The sequence below is a fragment of the Teleopsis dalmanni genome, chromosome 1 (genome assembly GCF_002237135.1).
Source record: "Teleopsis dalmanni isolate 2A chromosome 1, ASM223713v2, whole genome shotgun sequence".
Classification (NCBI taxonomy): domain Eukaryota; kingdom Metazoa; phylum Arthropoda; class Insecta; order Diptera; family Diopsidae; genus Teleopsis; species Teleopsis dalmanni.
The window spans coordinates 196,420,434-196,441,562 of NC_051846.1; the positions used below are offsets into that span (position 1 = coordinate 196,420,434).

The window sequence follows — 21,129 nt, forward strand, 5'->3', positions numbered from 1 at the left end:
ATTACTTTTTTCTATTTTTTGTTGGTTTTACTTTCCATTAGAATTCCAACAAAAATAGTGAGCGGCATTTAGTCGTTGTTGAAAATATTTTATATTCAAATAGATACTCTATTTATACTTTATTTTAAAATATCAATGTCTACGTTGATTATTATTTAATCCACTACTACTATATATAATTTCCGCCCTATGCTCATACTAAGAGCATAAATACATTGTAGTAATACTAATAAATACATTATAATAATAATAATAAATACATAATAATAATAATAAAAACATTATAATAATAATAATAATAAATACATTATAATAATAATAATAATAAAACCATTGTAAATACACCAAGGAAATAATATTAATAATAATAATATATATATAGTTGATACTTCTAACAGTTTTAATAAGAAGTAATCCTTCTAGAAGCAATCTAGTGTACTACAACGTTTTTAGTGATCATGATCATAAGCTATTTTTCAAAAGTTTCTTGTTAGTTTTTACTAAAATAACCGGAAATAAGAACCTTGAACTTTTGTAATGACCTATAATTTTGCTAATTCGAAAAGCCGGTTTTATGCGAAACATATATATGTAGCTATTTACATCAATGTATATTTCTCGTTTGCTCTGATTTCTTATTAAGCCGGAAAATAATTAAATAAATATTTCCATTAAATGTAGTAATGCTTTCATGACAAACAACAAAGACACTTCAAATAAAAACTAAATACCGGAACGATTAGAAAGATTCTTGTATTGTGTTCTTCTACTCGAATCTGATAAGTTTAATTATAAAATTATAGGCAACAGATACAGCCGCAACCGCAAGCACAACAATTGAAGAACTAGAAACGTTCGTTTGTGTTAATTTGTTCTCCAAAGCGTTAAATAAATAGCGCAGAGAATATGCGGTTTATGTGCGAGGGTAGCCGCTCCGACATTGGCACACTGATCAATTCAAAGCGTGCTGGGTACAAGAGTGAAATGTTTTTATTAACAAAATAAAAATTTTAATAACGTATGCCACAGACACTTGAAAACACTCAGCAAGCAAACTGAAATCGAAACGATTTTAGTTACAATATAACAACGAACGCGAACGCATTTTTTTCCCATGCTCTCTTCAGAGTTCTTTTATAAGTAAAGTCTCAGCTGACGCCATCCGTATAAACGCCACATTACGGTTCTAGCGCAACGCGGTACCATCTGTTGCTATTAAATTAAAAATTGTTTTATATGCAATATAATCGAATAAAAATAAAATTGTTATAATATAATATATATAAAAAATTTATAAATTCGGAATTTTTTCTGTTTATGTTTCAATTTCTGGATTAATTGAATTTTATTTTAGTATTTTAAACGAAAACTGCGCGACGTTCCTATTTTACCGCTATGACGTACTCTTGCAATCCGGTTTCCGTTGTTGCAAGCAGACCGCGTTCTATGCTGACACTGTGACCCCCAAAATGTACTCTTCTTTATATCGTACTACTCGAACTATAAAAGTACGATAATTTGGAAACTTATAAAGAAAATGTTTTGGCTTTTTATGAAATAATTAATGAGATCAAGTTTTTCTAAACAAAATCTTCAAGTTGGATTTCTTGAAGACATAAACTACGCTATATTTTGGATATCACAACTTTTACATTCTTCTACCTTTCACCGAAATGTATTCTGCTGGTAATTAAAAAAATAGCTAATTTATTCAAAATGAAATAAAAGCACGTTTCTGTTTCTGTTTCTTTTCATTATATTTTAATTTCATTAAACTTTGTTAACGAAAATTTCTTCAAGTTTTTGTGCTATTTTTGTTTAGTAATGCAAATTTTAAAGTAATTTATATTGTATAATGAAAGACCGGTTATAATGTAGAATATAATATAGAAAATAAATTTTAATGATAAACTTTAATGATTTATTAACGTACTATCTCAACTATTTGAAACATGTCTCTAATATCTCTCTTAATTGTTTTCTAATCAATTTTTTAAATATTTAAATATTGCATAAACAAGTTTTATATAAAAACTTTTAAGATTTTTTATCAGTACTGTACATTATGAACGGTCCTTATTATTTGCACAGTAATAATATTTGTAATTTCGGATTGCTTTTTCCATTTCTTTTTTTTTTAATTACAAATTAACATTTGTATTTTTAAAATGTCTTTAAATTTATATTAACATATTCACATATTTTTCCAAATAAATTTGTAAAATATAATACTTATTTTCTTTAATGTATATATGTATGAATTGTATATGTGTATGTGTTGTTATTATATATAATTTTCTTTATTTAACTATTGCTATATAATATATTGCACACATTTCCATATATGAGCACTTGTTACCTCATTTTTAGAAATCAGCATCATCATTATCATTAAATATTACTATCATCGTTATCATCATCATCATCAACATCATCATCATCATCATCATCATCATCATCAAATGCTTTAAAATATCATTGCATTCAACGTATGGAAACAATATGCGCGACATTGTCTCTTGTCAAGTGGAATTAAAATGCGAGCTTTAAATATACGTAGCCCATTTATGGCAATTCAAATGCCTAATTTATGCCCTGTTATAAGGTAACTTATACAGATTTATTATTTTTTTTATTTGTTAAAATTATATAATATATAGTAGGTTTTGATTATAAAAAAAACTATGGCTATTATGATAATGCCTTTATAGAACATATGCAAATTCTAGTTGGATAATAAACTAGTTGGATAAAAAATTTCTTTTAAATTTAGCATTATATATTTTTATTATACCTATAGAAAACTCTACAAATATGTTTAAAAATAAATTTGCGAAATAGTTCTTCCTCCCTAAGTTTTTTAATTATTTTTGATGCCTATACCTTAACACATATTTTTAAAAATATATACTGAAAAGTATATACTGATTACTGCTATCTTTCAGTTTATTCATTAGTCATTATAATTTAGACAAATTCAATCATCGATACAATGTTATTTCCAAAAGTTTTATTACTTTGAACTGTTACTTTTCTATACTTTTCAATGTGTCGTTTTACGTATAGAATCAATAAATTTCTCAACGGCCGACATTCTGGCTTTCATTCAAAGGGCGTAATGTCTTCTATTCGGTTAGGATCTGTTGCAGCACAAAAGATCAACCATTGTCGCTCCGCTTCGTTTATTCCTATTCCTATAGAATCAGTAAAACATTTGTACTTAATAATGTCTACATTGGGGGTTATACAATGCCCTTCTTAGATTTATGAAGAATATAAAGAGTATATATAGGACTCTAAAGAGATTTTTTAATTAAATGAAAACGGTGAACCACCTTTGCTACCTTTCTATATCTAGTAAAATTTTAAAAACTACAAAATTAAAAATAATTTTTGTAGCATTTCTATTTATTTTTAACTGTTGCACAATAATTCTTAATATTGTAGTGCTTGCTTCTACGTTAAAATTTCCAATTGATAATTCATGGAAGTTCATTTTTGTGTTTGAAATATCAACTGATCCATTAACAGGTAGGCAACGAAAAAAAATCTAGAATTATTAAATAAAACACGCAAGGATCATCAATCAATCAATCAAAATTTTTTGTGTCCATTGTAAGCAACCCATATGCTAGCTCTAGACACAATCCTCTATATATTTGATCCTCTATCAACGTCTACCTTAATTTTATCAATTTCAAAGTCAGTCACGTTAAGTACAATACCAATAAACTAACATTAGATCTCATCTCTTATATACTTTTCGTGACCTTTAACTTCTGTTTATATAAAGTTAAATATTTCTATATAGTTTCAGTTGATTCGAAACGTTTTTCTTGAAGCGGTAATTTTAACTTTCGTAATAGAGAAAAGTTTGATAAAAGTGTGGTTTTTGCTATTAATACTATGTTTTAGTAATCATATTCGTTGAGTATATTTTTTTAAAACTCAAAATTTAAATGATTACGATACGTCACAGATGGCAAAGTAATAAGTAAAGTGCTACAAGCTTACACAAAAACAAAATAATGATGGTATCTTTTGTGTGAATATATGTATCGGAGTATACGAATATAAGTTACGGATACTTTTTATATTAACTGCATAATATCGAAGTCGATAGGGTAATAAACCAATGTTTAGTATATTTGAGTCAGCATATGCTTACGAAATTAAACAACAACTCCACCATAATTTATATCTGAAAATCCCCACGTTATCACCAATTAAAGCAATTCATCGTAGGGTAGGGCAATGTAAATTCGAGAAAGTGTTTTCAACTACTGATTTAATGATTTTTCATTTCTTAACAGAATTTGACAAATTTTAACTATCATTATACTAAAAAAAATTATGTCTAGATTTTATAAGTTGTATGCTTTCAGATCGGATGAGCTTTCTATAATTCTTGAACGGAAATTGAATGTAAATTATTTGTTAAGTCAATCAGTCCAAGTATTTAGGTAAAATGTGTGAGGTAGCTATAGGTTCCTCTATATCTCTTATTGGATATTAAGTAGGCTCACTATTTAAATTTTTTAGTGGAGTTGCTGGGCGCCGCTTGCTAAACATATTACTTTTGAGTATTGTGATAGTTTTCTATCTAATTATTTCAGTATGTGATATACAAGCGTCTTACATTGATCGGACATTCGTTAAGATATTGGTCCTTGTGGATTTTGTGATTAGTACAAAATATATATTTCTTTTGTGATGTTGAAGAGACATATATTACTATAACAGTTAACTATAACTTATCAGTTCTTATTTGACTTCTTAGAAGTACCAATATTTAGCCGTAGTCTGAGTGAGTTACTTCAAGTAACTATATCCTTTTGGCCCATGAATCTAGCACAAATATATGCGTACTTTATGGGTTGTAAACCTTAATTTGTATATTTCAAATCTTTTTGTTTTTTTTTTTAAATGTGAAGGTAATAAGAAACTCAAAAGTTTATAAATGATTATTTTAACAAATTTAAATATATATTTAATTTATATATGTTAATATAAATCATTACGCAGTTACAGACGCCTTAATTTCCTAAATGTAAAATATATTTATAATAGGTATATAATATAATCTTTTAGTCCCTATATTGTTTTCGAATTATATATTATAATTTACTGAAATATAATTTACTATACACAATACTTAAGTTTCAATTTAAATATAAATTTCTCGATGGGAAATATATAAATGGAAATGTCGCAACGCTTCGTTACCTTAAATGTAGTATAAGTTTGTGGAATAATTTAGAAACTAAGCAAACACCGCAGTTTTTACATATAGAACTGTTTTATATACAATTTAACCTGGGAGTTTTGGAAAAGCTTTGGTAATTTTGTTATCATTGTTATTGTTTTTGCAGCACATTTTTATTTTAGATATGATATAAAAATTCGTTGGATAAGTGAGCTACTATTTCAAAAGTGAGCTACAATGATAAACTTATCACTAACAGGTGGTCGTTTCATTGGTATTTTTTGTTTTCATTGATGTATATAGTTCTTTATATATACTAAATACATATATGTCAATTTGAACTCGAAAAAGCACTCATGCATGAAAACATTTCAAAACAAAAAAGAATCTAAATAATTTTTGTCTCACTGGTTTTTTTCTTATTCAATGTTTTTAAGGCAATGCACCAATGCTTAACAATTTTTATTTTTTCAGCTCAACTTACAATTAAAACAATTTACTAATACAATTTTACAATTTTATTTTTTAACAGTCCGTACATACGACTACGATTATCCTGAATCTGAAATGGATGATCGTGAGAGTCTCTATTTTGATACTATATCATTGGCGGATTCGGAGGCAGCAGCAGCTGCAGCTGCACATCGTAAATCACTATCACAATCGCGTAACACAATCTATCATTCTGCTGTGGATTTAATAAGTGAAGATACTCCTTCGAAACGGGGTAGCTTACGTTTGGAAAATGGTAGAGGTACCACTGCCAGATCAACATGGAGTAGTCCAAATTATCGACATTCATCTGCATTAGAACATTACAATAATGGTTTCGGTAATAGTACTGCTGCAGCTGCTGGCGATTATACTGATGCTGCTATTGCTGCACAAATTTTGGCATTACAAAATGGACGCGGTGTGATTGGTAGTACACCACACATGGCTACCGATGAGGTCTCTAGACGTCTAATACAAAATAGCACAAATACTAGTAAAGATAAGAAATTGCCAATTACGTACTCCCAGTGGAAATTTAGGGTAAAATTACTGAGAGTTTAATTTTTTTTTAAAAATTATTTTTTTATTAAGTTTTCTTAACTTTTCTTAACTTAATCTCTTTTTTCTAAATGCTTTTTTTCTAAAGCACAATATTTAAATTTTGAGCACTGTTATTTGCTTAATACGATTTTCTTCGCTTTTTTAAATCCATTACATCATATAATGAATTGACTCTATTTATTAATATTGTTAATACATATATAATAACTTAGAACCTAAAAAATCCATATTTTTTCTTCAATGTAAAATATAGAAAGGATAAAAAACCTTTTCCGTTAATGAATTGTTTTTTTTATATCTCAATGGTAAGACTTTATATATATATGATTTGCAATTTTTGTAATATTTCAATTATTATCTCTAATACAATTGAATATTGCCATTGTAATAAATTTCTATTTTCGATTCGTGTATGACAAAGAGATATTATTACAGGGAGTATTACAGGGAGATATTAGAAAATATATAAATTTAAAAGCATTTAGCTTTATATAGTTTAATAATAATTAGTTTAATAATAATTTAATCAAATATTTTTATAGTTTTATTTAAAGTTGTCTTTTCCAAATCATACTACAGTATACATATAGGGATCATAGCTAAAGCTCAGTATATACCCTCTCATAAATAGGACTATTCAAGTTTTCCTCACTTACTCTAATATACATAAATTCCTTGAAGGATATTTATCTTATATCTATGATATAAGGATCATAGTTAAAGCTCAGTATACTCTCTCATAAATAGGACTATTGAATTTTTCTTCACTTACTTTCAGATACATAAACTCCTTGAAGGATATCTAAATTGTGTCAATTCTTTTTGTGATTATGTACAGTAAATTGAATTTATTAAAAATGTTAAAAATTAACAAAACTATTACAAATCAAATTAAACAAATTATTTAGGGTTTAATTTAAAAAAACTCCGGAAAGGAAAATTATTATAAATTTACACATATCCATATAAATTAGGTGGAGAGTTCAACAAAAATAAAACAATATTTTAAATTTGAAAAGATGAAACAAATTCTTCTAATAAATTTTCTTTATAAAATCGATGATAAGCATATCATATCAATATCATACACAATATACATATATTGTATATATATCAATACGCAAAATTTATTTAAACTATTTGTCTTTATTAGGAGTAAGAGTTTCTGAATATTCTTCAATACATTACTATATGTATCTTATTCGTTATTTTCAACTTTTTATAGTATTTCGTGCTATATAGACAAATTTGTTATTATTCACTTTCTAAAACGTTCGTTATACTTAAATCGTGAAGTCTTATCGATTCTAAATCATGTCATATATATCATCAAATTTTTAAATTATTTCGTAATATAATTTATTAATTTATTACAATATATTTTATATTATATGTAAATATATTTTGTATTCTTAACCGCTTGCGGGAACGGGTAATGGCAATTTTTTGTATATAATTAAGTTGCATATAATATACATTTTATATACATATATAAAGAATTTAATTTTAGAATTATTATTAATGCTTGTTTAGTATGCCTTACTTTTAAAAATACTTTACATAATTATTATTAATTAATAATACTATATCTGTGTGCTTGAAATTTTTTTAAAAAATTTCATTTTTTATATATTTCATATGTTATGTCTAAATGTTATATTTGTTTACATATGTCGTCCTATATAATCAGTATTCAGTATTATCAGTATTATTTAAAATTGAAAACCTTAAACCTAAATTATAAAGGAATTTAGATACATTTGTATTAGCTAAAGTTGCATTGATATGTGGCAGACGTGTTCCTGCTGCCAATTGGTTTATGCTATTCTAAGTTTATAATGTTTTATAAGCGGTTTAAAAGTGGATATAGAGATTCCTGTCCCTACTTTAGTTGTATTTTCAAAATAAGTAATGTCGTGCCTGACTAACTCATGGGGCTTACAATTTCCCACAATCTTAATGTAACTCTAAGGCCTTATTAGATTCAAATTCTTTGTTTTAGTTAAGTCATTGCAAAATAACAATAACTTCCAATAAATTTATATGCCAATAAATGTTCAACAATTAATATCTTATGAATGCATTGATGAAAGCTTAAATGTAAGTCATTGAAATGCTTTGATCTAAAACAATATATTGTGTTGCAGTTATATTTAAATTTTTATTTTTAATTATAGATAATAATAGATTTTTGAATACGTAATTTGAACAAAATATAGTGACAAATAGAAGAACCTGTAGTTCAACTTTCTATTTATATGACAGCTATATTCAAATTTTTGTCATAATCAAATTTTTGCCATTTGATATAATTGTTTATTAAACAATAATCAAAATTTTAAAATGTTAAAAAAACAAATATTTTTTAAAAGAATTTTTATTTGGATTGTTAGCTTACACTTATATAAATACAAATGAATTTGATTTTAATTTGTTATATATATTTTTCATACGCACTCCTTTTTTAATACCATATAATGGGATATAACAGAAAAATAATTCGATTCCGATAAATCAATTTATATGACAGCTAAGGAACAGATATAACTGATTTCTAACATACATTATGTTTCTATAAAGCTTATATTAAATTTTTAAAGCCAGAACTTAATAATTGAGAGAGAGAGAGAGTAGATATATTGTTTGAAATATATCTATTGCTAGTTAGGTTTATTTCATTATTTACATTGTGACCGAAAAGCTTTCGGAAATTCTCATTTAAAATTCGCGCGCTGTATATTTTTCGATATTTTAAGTTTATGTAGTTTGGCAGCACTGTCCTTAATTTCTATGCCAAAAATGAGCGCGATCTGTCAGACAGTTCGTTTACGGCAGCTGTTGAAACCAGTTCACCTCAGTAGTGCGTTGCGAAAAAAACAATGGAAAAAAATATTGAACAAAGAGTTTGCATCAAATTTTGTTTTTCGAACGAAATTTCGTGTGCAGAATCGTTGCGAATGCTACAAAAGGCTTATGGGGAATCAGTTTTATCGAAAACTCAAGTTTATGAGTGGTACAAAGCCTTTCAGGACGGTCGTACGACCGTCGAAGACATGCCGCGTTCTGGACGACCTTCGACCTCTACCACCGACGAAAACATTGAAAAGGCAAAGGAAATCGTGTTCCAAAACCCTCATGTGAGTGTTAGAGAGATAGCACGAGAGCTAGGTATCGGTCGTGAGATGGCTCGTTTGATTTTGGTGGACAATTTGTGTATGCGACGTGTCAACGCTCGGCTTGTTCCGATTCACCTCAATTTGTTCCAAAAACACCATCGATTTTAAGGCCAAACATTCAATAAATACCATCGAACAGCCACCGTATTCACCTGATCTTGCACCGTGTGACTTTTTCCTGTTTCCCAAACTCAAATTTCCACTCAGAGGAACGCGTTTTGAATCCATAGAAGACGTAAAACAGAATTCGCAGAGGGAACTCAAAGCCATACCGGAAAGCGCCTATAAAAAATGTTTTGATGATTGGAAGAAACGTTGGCATTTGTGTATCGCTTCTAATGGAGCATATTTTGAAGGAGATAAAATAAATATTGATGAAGATTAAGAATTTTGCGTTTTATTTAAAATTTCCGGAAACCTTTCGGTCACAATGTATAGTTTCGGTTTCCTTCTTTGTATTACATATATCCGAACATTGAAAATATATATGAAGAGGTTTTTTATAGATTGGTTAAATTTTTAATTGTTATTAAAAAACAAAAATTAAGAAAAAGAAATCACGATTTATTTTACAATAATTTTTATTTCATCGATATTTCGACTTTAATCTAAAGTCAGCAACAGAAAACTCCTGATGTTTTATTCCTACAGATGTTTTACTCATCTTGTTCCATGTTTTTAGTGTGGATAGCTAGTGTGGATAATATTAAACATTTTTATACAGAGGCTTTCCCTAAATCTTTTTCCCTTTTCTAATTTGTGTTTTTAGTGCAATAAGCTAGCAGTTTTTTAATATTAAAGATTTTTATAGAATTCTTCTATCAAGATTTATTCAAACTCTTATTTTGTAGTTTTAGTGTAGATAGCTAGCACTTTTCTAATAGTAAAAAGCTTTATATACAATTTTATAATTTCTTTTTCGATAGAATTTTTTTTATTATTTATTTTGCATTTATATGGCACTTTTCTTATATTGAATATATTTATAGAGTTTTTCTACCGAAATTTATTCTAATTTTTTTATGCCTTATATTCCTGACATTTTGACATTTGTTTATTTAAATGTATAAATTTAAATAAACTTATTATGTAAATAGGCTTATTATGTAAATAGGCTTATAAATGCAATTTAGCAGGTTAATTTAAATGTAAAGTGACAGATATAATTTTTGACTTAATTACTTGACTTAGTAAATGAAGTTAAACCATTGTTTACTATTTATGTAAGGTAGATTATTCAAAAATTTTATATATTATGTTGAGGCTAGTTGATTCAGTGCACTTGAGCACTTTTTACTCTCTATTAACTGCGAGGTATTTTCATAACCCCTTTCTACGCCTTGACTGGAGTATTGTTTATCACTTCATCAGACTAAGCAATAACTGATCTCAGATGTGGAGCCTGTAACCATTCTGAGATTTGGTAAGCCAATCAGTTTTCGTAAATAATTCCAGGGCTTTATCTTTTATGTATTTTTTGATCGGATCAATCTTGAGTTCCTTGAGGATGGCATTCGTCCTAATGTGCCATGGTACCTTGAATAGTCTTTTCAGAACTTGGCTTTGTGCAATTTCTAACTGGCGAATAGTAGTGTTTGAGACTTTGATGTATGCTATACTTCCATATAGAAGTAACGGTTATTTATTTTGATTGAATTAACGATACTTTTTTATATACAGTTAGTATTTCAAATACTTTTATAACATATATGTTGTGCATAATTAATTTCATAAAATCTCATACACAGTCAATTGTGGTTAACTATTAGAAGACAAATTTACAAATGTTAAAGTGTTAATATAATAATTTCATAAATCAAAGCCATAAATTCAATAAAAATTTGTCCTCGACATGTCAACCCTTTTATCAATAAAAGTTTTATAAAAACTTATAAATATATTTCTAAATTAGTTTATTTATACGCTTCTTATATATATAAACACATTGAATCATTTTCAAAAAAAATATGATCATGGCACTTCTATTAAGAGTAGGGTTCTCTTATATGAGCAACTTGTTGCTTTCTTTTGATAATAATATTTATACATATATACAAAATATATGAATAAAATCATATGAATTATCGAACTATTCAAATATGCCTGCAATCGATCGTTGAAGATAATTTGACTGTGAAGTCAGTTTAGCAGATACACTTTATTTCACATATAATCCCACATAATGATGTTCTAAGCAAAAATGCTTACAATCTGATATAATGATATTTATTCAAACACTGGATCAGCCAAATGAATAGAAATTCTGCACACGCTCAAACCCATGCCAATGTTACTTTTGTATCTTTTTGTTATTATTATTAGTATTTTCTTAGAATTCCTTCTTCATATTCTTTGTAGTATCTTTTTATAATTTCTGTTGGGAACATGTTTCATTCTCCATAAAACAAAGCCGCAACATTTAATTTAACATTTCTCTTATAAAATCTGTATGTGTGAAAAAGTATCTGAACTTCTAATCGCGTGCATATTTTAAATGCTCGCGTTTCTTTCTTTTGTGAAGTTTTTTCTTCCTCTGAAATTTTATTATTCTCAGCAGATATTTCAGTAGTTTTTTAGCCGCGTAAGATGTGACACCCACCTGTGCATTTATGAGCAAAGATTGAATTTTGCAAAATATATATTAATTTTTGTTCATTTGTTTTATTTGTAATTTAATGAATCAGAAAGTGTTATTTGTGAACAAAAAGAAAAAGTTGTATTTTGACAATTTGTTTCATTTTAAAACTCAATTAATTAGCGTTTGATATATAAACAAAAATATGGGCAATTATATAGATCGCGTGTTAGATTTGGAGACGATAAAAATAGATATAAATGTAAGAATCTTCCACAAAATAATATATTGAGATTTATAGTCTTATCTATTAATATATAAATGTATGTATATTAATATACATATATATATTTATATATATATAATTATTAATATTACTGTGTTATTTTAAGAAGGAGAAAACATTTTTTGCTCTGTATTATAAAAAACAGATGACTCCAGAATTTACAAAAAGAAAACAAAATAATAAACAAATCAAAAATAAATAAAACGAGACTGAATAGAGCAAAAGTGGTCTATAATTCTATAAAAATATTTTAGTTATTTTTTTAAAAATAGTCTTTCAGTTTTCAAAAAATGAAAAAAAAACCGGCATAATATAGTATTAAAATATATTAAAAATAAAATATATATAAATTAACTATATGACAACTATGTTATGTTCAGAATTACTGTTGTCTTTTATATATATTTTAAACATATAAATAACTAAAAAAAATTGATTAAAATTTATCAATAACTACTTACTTTTATTAGTAATATATAATAATTTTTATACTTCGAATATAGTTAAAACAAGAACTAAAGATTTTTACCGCTCGAATAAGTTAAACGTTTTCGTGCAGCTCGTATATCTTCTAGCTGGTCCAATATTTTTGAAAAGCATCTATATATTGGAGAAGCTCTTACGTCTTTGAGTTCGTACATATTCGAGCAATTCTTTTGAACATATCGTACATCCTTGAGTTTCTCGTACGTCTTTAAGCAGCTTTAATCAGGTATTAGCAACTTCTAGCAATTCTTATATCTTCAAATAGATCACACATCTTTGAGTAGCTTGTACATTTGCGAGCAGCTCATACTTTACCAAACAAGTCGTATGAGCAGCTCATACATCTTTAAACAAGTTGTACATTTTCGAATAGACCGTATATCTTTGAATAGCTCGCACAATTTAGAACAGTTGTTACATCTTTGAACATCACATACATCTTTGAGTAGTTCGTACATTTTCAAGCAGCTCATAATTCTCCAAGCAAGACACATGAGCAGCTCGTATATCTTTAAAGTCGTCGTGCAAACAAGTCGCTCATTTTCAAATAAGTCGTACATTTTCAAGCTGTTCTTACATCTTCGAATAGTTCATATATCTTCGGGGAGATTACACATTTTCGAAAAGCTTATAGTTCTCGAAAAGCTTATAATTCTCGAAGCATACTGTATGAGCAGTTCGTACAACTTTAAAGAAGTCATACATTTTCGAATAGGTAGTACATTTTTGAATAGCTAATACAATTAAGAACATACAATTTAGTTCGTATATTTTCGAGCAGCTCATACTTCTCTAAGTAAGACGCATGAGCAGTTCGTACATCTTAAAAGTGGTCGTGCAATTTCAAACAAGTCGCTCAACAAGTCACTCAAACAGTTTTTACATCTTCGAATAGGTCATATATCTTCGCGGAGTTTATACATTTTCGAAAAGCTTATAATTCTCGAAGCATGTTGAGTGAGCAGTTCGTACAACTTTAAAGAAGTCGTACATTTTCGAATAGGTTGTATATCTTTGAATAGCTCAAACATTTTTAAATAGTTTGTACATCTTCGAACAGTTCGTACATATTTAAATATCTTCTACATCTTTGAGCACTTCGTACATCTTTGAGTAGTTAATCTTCTTTTTCAAGCAGATCGTGAATTTTGTGCAGATCATAGATCTTCTAGCAATTCGTACATTTTCTGTTTCTTTGTTAATCACTATACTAAATAATTATTTATTATTTGTAGATCTAATAATACATTTCTTTAAAAATCTTTCTTTATATTCTAAAAAAAATTATTATTTTATACTTAATTATGTTATTATTTTAGTCAGTATGCTTGTAATATTGTAGGGACTTACTATCTAGTTTATATTAGCAGTTGCAAGTTCTGTCCTTAAAAACTGTTTTGTGTTTTATTAAAGGTTTGAAATAACTTTAAACCCTTCAAATTTTACTACAATAAATGGCAACACTCCGAACTAACAGCACGTAATGGATACATGTGCTTTCCTTCGCAAAGGAAACCTTTTCGAGCGGTGGAATTCTGGCGGAAACTGTACTAGGTACACCTGGACGATTTATTTAGTTGTCACTTTCACGCATTTATCTAAATGTTTTTAAATAAATACGTTAGTAGTTTAGTTGTTATCATACGTGGATAGAATATGGGACAAGGAAGAATTTTCCATAAAAACATTATTCCCTGAAATCAATCATATCGATTAATAGATAGTTTAATATTTATATGACATTAAAATCTATTATTTGCTGCAAGAGATTGTTTGCACATACTGATGACCATCGTCCATCATATTTAGAAAGCCTTTATAAAAATGGGCCCCATTTCCATTATCGATGCTATGTCATAAAATTGGTTCTAAGTAGCCCACCCGCAATATAAATACACATAAGCATTTTTTAATTCTTAAATACAATTTTATATAGTTTCGATATCCCACACTATGTTTTTTTAGTAGTTAATTTTATTAACTTTGGATTCAGTTTCATTTACATTGTATTTTATCTTTGAAGTTGCAATAATAGCTGATGTAATCCTCTGTTGTAAGCAAAAACTTATAAGAAAAACAAAACTACATTTTTAAAGGCATGCTATACATAGACTTTTTACTATTTGTTTAGATTTTATATGCATGTTTATAATCTATAAAAATACTTATTTTTATGCATAAAATTAGTTTGAGTATATATATTTAAATAAACAAAAAAGTATATTTGATATCATTCTATGAAACTATATACATAAGATAAATAAAAATCTTTTGCTGTGATAATTAAGTTAGTTATATTAGTTAACGAGTTAAATAATATTGTAATTAATAAACTTAATAATTTAGCCATCAGTAGTAAGTATGATCAATCAAAACAAAATTTTTTAATCATTCTTCCATTTTAAAGACGCGGCGAAGATTTCAAGATGGAATACGCAGTGTGGATTTCGTATTGGCCTATAATGGAGATGATCATGAAGTTAGATAATTTAAGAAAAGCGTGAAGTATTTGAGCTCAATCTGGAGAAGGAAGGGCTACATTTGGAACGTGATAATACGCAACGTATACATTTTGTTTAAGTTGCATGCACCCTTCGACGTACTTTGTAGGTACGCTGAAATATTGAAATAAAACTGCCTATGAAAAAGGTGAACATTATTATACCCATTATTATACAGTTAAACAGAAGTTATTTAAAATATATGTTTTATATTTGCAGTTACCCAGGTCAAGAGTTAACAAGTGATAACGACTTTCAATTTAAAGATCGTATAAGTGGTTTTTGTAGAAATCTCTTTAGTTCAGTACGCCTAAATCCAGAACTTTTCCACCAAAAGCCACATCGTATATTTTGTGAATTTTCACGCAGTTATAAAGAATTGTAAGTTTAGTTCATATTAAAAATATTTCAATTTAATTTAATTTATTAGAAAATAAAATTAATTATTATTTTAGATTTGATCTGGGAATCACCAAATTTTTTTCGATGCCGGTGTACGTAATTAATTTATTAATTTTTGTTTTGGAACGACAACATTTCGTCGAAGGCGAAGAAACTCCAGATAATTTAGGTATTGAAAATTACTTTGAAAATGGAGTCTATGACAGCGCATATACGCTCCATGATGTAAGTTGTTTATTATATCTTATTATAATTAACAATAATAATAATAATAATAATAATAATAATAATAATAATAATAATAATAATAATAATAATAATAATAATAATAATAGTTAATAATAGTTATTGTATCATTTAGTTTAGTAAACTTACTTACAAATTTAAAATAGTTTTATAGTGATTTATAGATTAATAGTAGTTTTTATATTATTTAGTTAGTAAACTGCCTTAAAAATTTAAAATAGTTTTATAGTGAAAATATTCTTTTTATGGAAAAAATCTTCCTGTTACTGTAACCCGACTTAATATTCCATTAGTTCTTGGGAATGCACGAAAGCAGAATAATTTATAAGCCAATCCTATAATTACAATATAATATAGAAGAATTGTAAAAGGCATAATAATTGTTTGATCTATTTCAGACAACTGGTATCCTTCGTGAAAGCTTAGTATTTGTTTCGTAGGTCAAGGTTAAATTCTTAATACCCTTTCTCGGGAGTACTGAATAATGAATAGAATATACCTTACTTTCTTGGAAGAAACCTAAAATATTTTCTGTTTAGAACATGAACCTCATCTATAACCTGTAATTCATAGTCAATACTAAAACTTTAACCTATTTATTTTGTAATGTCTGATAATGGAAATTAATGTTTTATCTGATGAATATATTCTTATATTATTTCATACATTTACAGGATACAGATCGAGATTTGCTGTTAAGTGAATGGGCTGCTATTAAAAAATGGAAACAGTAAGATACCTGATCTCTTTAAAAATATTATTTATTTATTTTTGTATTAATTTTATAGTTTGCAGCCTTTAGATAATATTAAAGAATATTTCGGACCGAAAGTTGCCTTATATTTTGCTTGGTTGGGTTTTTATACGCATATGTTAATACCAGTAAGCATAATTGGTATATTGTGTTTCATATATGGATTTATTACGTGGGGTACAGATACAATCAGGTAATTTATAATATATCATATTTAAATGTAGTTTTTAATTATAAAATATTATTTTAATATTTTTAATTTTATTTGATTAGTCAGGAAATTTGCAATGATAATAAGACGACACTTATGTGTCCGCAATGTGATCGCAGCTGTGACTATTGGAAACTGCAAGAGACTTGTAATTCTTCAAAAATGAATTATTTAATAGATAATAATTTGACTGTATTTTTTGCGTTTGTTATGTCGATTTGGGGTATGTTAGAAAATACGAAAAAAATAAATAATAAAAATAAAATGGTTTTTAATTATATATCATTTTTATTTTTACAGCTGTTTTGTATTTGGAATTTTGGAAACGTTATTCAGCTGGACTCGTTCACCGTTGGGGTCTAACCGGTTTCTCACACCATGTTGAACATCCACGGCCACAGTATTTAGCGAAACTACGTAAATCCAAAACTGTTGCTACAAAGTTAAATACGACAAATAATGTTTTAGAGCCAGATGTGCCGTTTTGGAGAACAAAGTTCCTACCCAGTTTTACTAGTTATAGTATAATGGTGTTATTTGTATGTATATTTATTATATGTGCATATGTAAATATAACTTATTTATAATAATATTATTATTTTATAGATTTGCATATCATTGATAGCGATATTTTCGTTGATTGTATATCGTATGGCGCAGAAAGCATCACATAGTATACTAGGCAACGAAGACACGATGACTTACAAAATTATGGTCTTACCCATGACAGCGGGTATTATCGATTTAATAGTAATCTCTTTATTAGATTATGTCTACTCGAACTTAGCTGTTTACCTGACAAATCTGGAATATTGTCGTACACAAACTGAATATGATGAAAGTCTGACAATCAAAAACTACATATTCCAATTTGTCAATTACTACTCTTCGTTGTTTTATATTGCATTTTTGAAAGGTAAATTTGTTGGATACCCAGCTAAGTACAATCGTATTTTGGGTTTCCGTCAAGAGGAATGCAGTCCCGGTGGTTGTTTAATGGAACTTTGCATGCAGCTTGTTATAATAATGGTTGGTAAACAGGCCGTTAATGCCATTGTTGAGATGTTGATACCATATTTATCGCGCACGTGCCGAAAGTTCTGTGCACGCTTTAATAAAACGCAAGTGGATACTGAAGAAAAATTAGTCTCTTGTAATCAATGGACTGAAGATTATCACTTACAACCATGGACGAATACTTCGATGTTTGCAGAATATTTAGAAATGGGTGAGTATATAAAAGTAAAAAACAAAAATAAGATTACAATCAAATTTTTTTCTTACTTTTAGTACTCCAATTTGGTTTCATTACACTTTTTGGCTTAGCATTCCCATTAGCTCCACTACTTGCATTAATTAATAATGTGCTTGAAGTACGTTTGGATGCTATAAAGATGTTAAAACTATTTCGTCGTCCTGTGGGTCAACGTGCACACAATATTGGTGTTTGGTATCATATGCTAACAATTGTCACGAAGATTGCAGTTGCTTCAAGTGTAAGCATAGTAGAATTTTGTGCACATTTTTTAACAAAAATATAATTTTCAATATAATTTTTTTTTATTATAGGCTATGATTATTGCATTTTCTACAAATTTAATACCAAAATTAGTATATAAAACTGCCACGCATGATGAGTCTTTGAATGGTTATTTAAATTTCACACTGGCTTATTTTAATACAGAACATTTTCAGGTATTTATTTTGTTAAAAAACGTTATAGTGCTTTTTCATTTGAATATTATTTTTTTATAATAGGTGCAACCTGTTCTTGTGGGTAGCCCATATGAAAATGTAACTTCCTGTCGATATACAGAGTTTCGTAATCCACCTTGGCATGAGCAACGTTATAAACGACCTATGATATACTGGAAAATTTTAATGGCTCGCCTGGCATTTATTGTTATATTCCAGGTATGTATAAAAATAGTGGGTAATAATGGTTAATAACCATAAATAATAAATAATATTAACTTTAAATATGTTCATGTAGTACTTAACTTAGAAGTATACTGATAACTTAGATCAATGTTTCTTAACCTTCGTGCTCACTATCCATCTACTTCTGTATTACTACCGGTCCATAAAATATTGTATTTGCACTTTTAGCGATATTTTTTTGGGTTAGACGTAACACGTTTTGGGTTTAGATGTAATTGATATGTATGTAAGAATTGTTTGATTAAAATATATATTTTCTTTTCACAATTTTTTAAATTTATCCTAAAATAATTATTAAAAAAGTGTAGGTAGATAAGCAGGTGGAGTAGAAGCAAAAACATCGTTTTGATCCAACATCTTATTATGAAAAAAAGGATAGTACACTGCAACCTAAAAGATCTATTATGCCCCTTAGTCGGATTAGAGCAATTTTCTAAGTTCGACTTCTTTAATGAAAGACAGTATAGGACCTATCTATCCTAGTCTTGAATCCTTATGTTCAATGAAATAGCTTTCAAGGTGTTTCTTCTGCTTGCGTATTTGTGCCGGGCACTTCCGTAGCACATGGTATGCGGTTTCACTCTCTTCTCTACAGTGTTTGCAGTCTCAGTTGGATTAGATTCCCAATTTAAAAACAATCAAACGCATTGATACATGCAAACTTTTTTTTATAACTTATTTCTTTTCTTTTTAAAATGGTTTTCTTTTGTATCATATTTGACTTTACTTAAAATATTTAGTATGATTTAATAATTAAAGAAGAAAAAGTGAAGGCCAAAGCCTATGTTTTTTTTTAAATTATATATTATAATTTTTAACTATGTGAATATATTAAGTTTAGAGATATTATAAATAATTATAAATTGTTTCATAAATTATTCCGAACATAATAATAATTATTGTAATGTAATAAAAATTTCAGAATGTGATTGGAGTTATACAAGCTATAGTGGCTTGGGCAATACCAGATGTACCTAGTAAGTTACTCAAGCGTATAAAACGTGAAGACTTTTTATTGCGTGAACATATTATCGAATATGAAAAGAAAACTGCTGCAGAAAAAGTTGCTATGCATAAACTTAACGACAATGCCAATATTATAGGAAGCAAAGTTCTTCCAAATCAGTCGTCAAATGCCCAGCAGTCAGATGCAGAAACTGATATACTACGTAAACGTTATTCTAATAACACCCCATCAGATGGTGTATACAGCAATGATCGAACAACCCCAGTGTAAAAGTCAGAATATATATCACACTTATTGTATATAAATTTAATTTTTGATCATTTATATTCTATATCATTATTTAATTAAGCTGTATATGAATACTCGATACTACATAAGCCTATTTTTAAAAATACTGATCTATTCTATTTATGTTGTTATGTTGAATATAATGCATTGTATTTATATTTAGTATTTATTATAATCACACTAATTTTCATTCTAAACCAGTGAAATATTGTAATTTATTTGTTTACTCTCTGTTTGTATATCACTTAAAAATAGTTTTATATTTAAACTCTAAGAACAAATTTGTAAAAGTAATATAATGGCTATAAATTTTTGGTATCACCAGCAGGTATTTTGTTTCATTTAAAATCATTTTACAAAATCAGATGTTATACGATGTTATTACAGAATATTGGAAAAGGTGTTATTTTTTATATATTGTATGCAGGATAAATATATATTAGTTTTTTCCTATTACATATTTATATTACAAGAAAAAAGTGTGTATAATATTTAATATCTTAAGTACTTAAAGATTTCAATTATATAATTACAATAAAAGAGTATTTCATTTTATGTTTTTACAAATCCGAATAAAATAATAAAAAGAATATTTACTAAAAAAAAGCTTAAAACTGCTCAAATATTTTATTAATAATATTTTTACAAACAGAAAAAAGCCAATTATTGTATAATAAAAACATATATAAAATATGCACTGAAATTTATTTATAAATATTCAAAGATCAAAATTAAACTATTTTGTTAAGTATAAACCAGTGTTGTGTAAAAAAAATAAATTGTTAATAATATTTCGAGAAATTTTATTTAAAATGTTAATAAGAAAATTATTCGTATGTGCTAAATTATTGTATATAAATATTAATACTTAGCTTTATTTAAATTGGCTTGTTTTGAAATATTTTTGTATGATACTCCTATGAAGAAATAAAACATAAATTATTAAAATATCTGTTTTTTTTTAATATTCTTTGCATTTTAAGTTTTGCCGTATTGCCTTAAAATACTGAAATAAATTTATTTACAATAGCTGG

At 27.3% G+C, this 21,129-nt stretch overlaps 1 protein-coding gene across 1 annotated transcript; it reads left to right on the forward strand.

The window, feature by feature from the left end:
• Positions 1 to 1,348: 1,348 nt before the first annotated feature.
• Positions 1,349 to 20,518, forward strand: LOC119671112 (anoctamin-5). The gene is given in 16 exon segments (XM_038081626.1): positions 1,349 to 1,686; positions 5,739 to 6,241; positions 15,193 to 15,270; positions 15,273 to 15,362; positions 15,364 to 15,434; positions 15,506 to 15,667; positions 15,742 to 15,913; positions 16,609 to 16,664; positions 16,723 to 16,881; positions 16,962 to 17,122; positions 17,200 to 17,438; positions 17,506 to 18,127; positions 18,190 to 18,395; positions 18,469 to 18,594; positions 18,658 to 18,813; positions 19,763 to 20,518. Coding segments are annotated over 16 exon segments (3,129 nt in total). The 5' UTR covers positions 1,349 to 1,673; the 3' UTR covers positions 20,078 to 20,518.
• Positions 20,519 to 21,129: the final 611 nt, after the last annotated feature.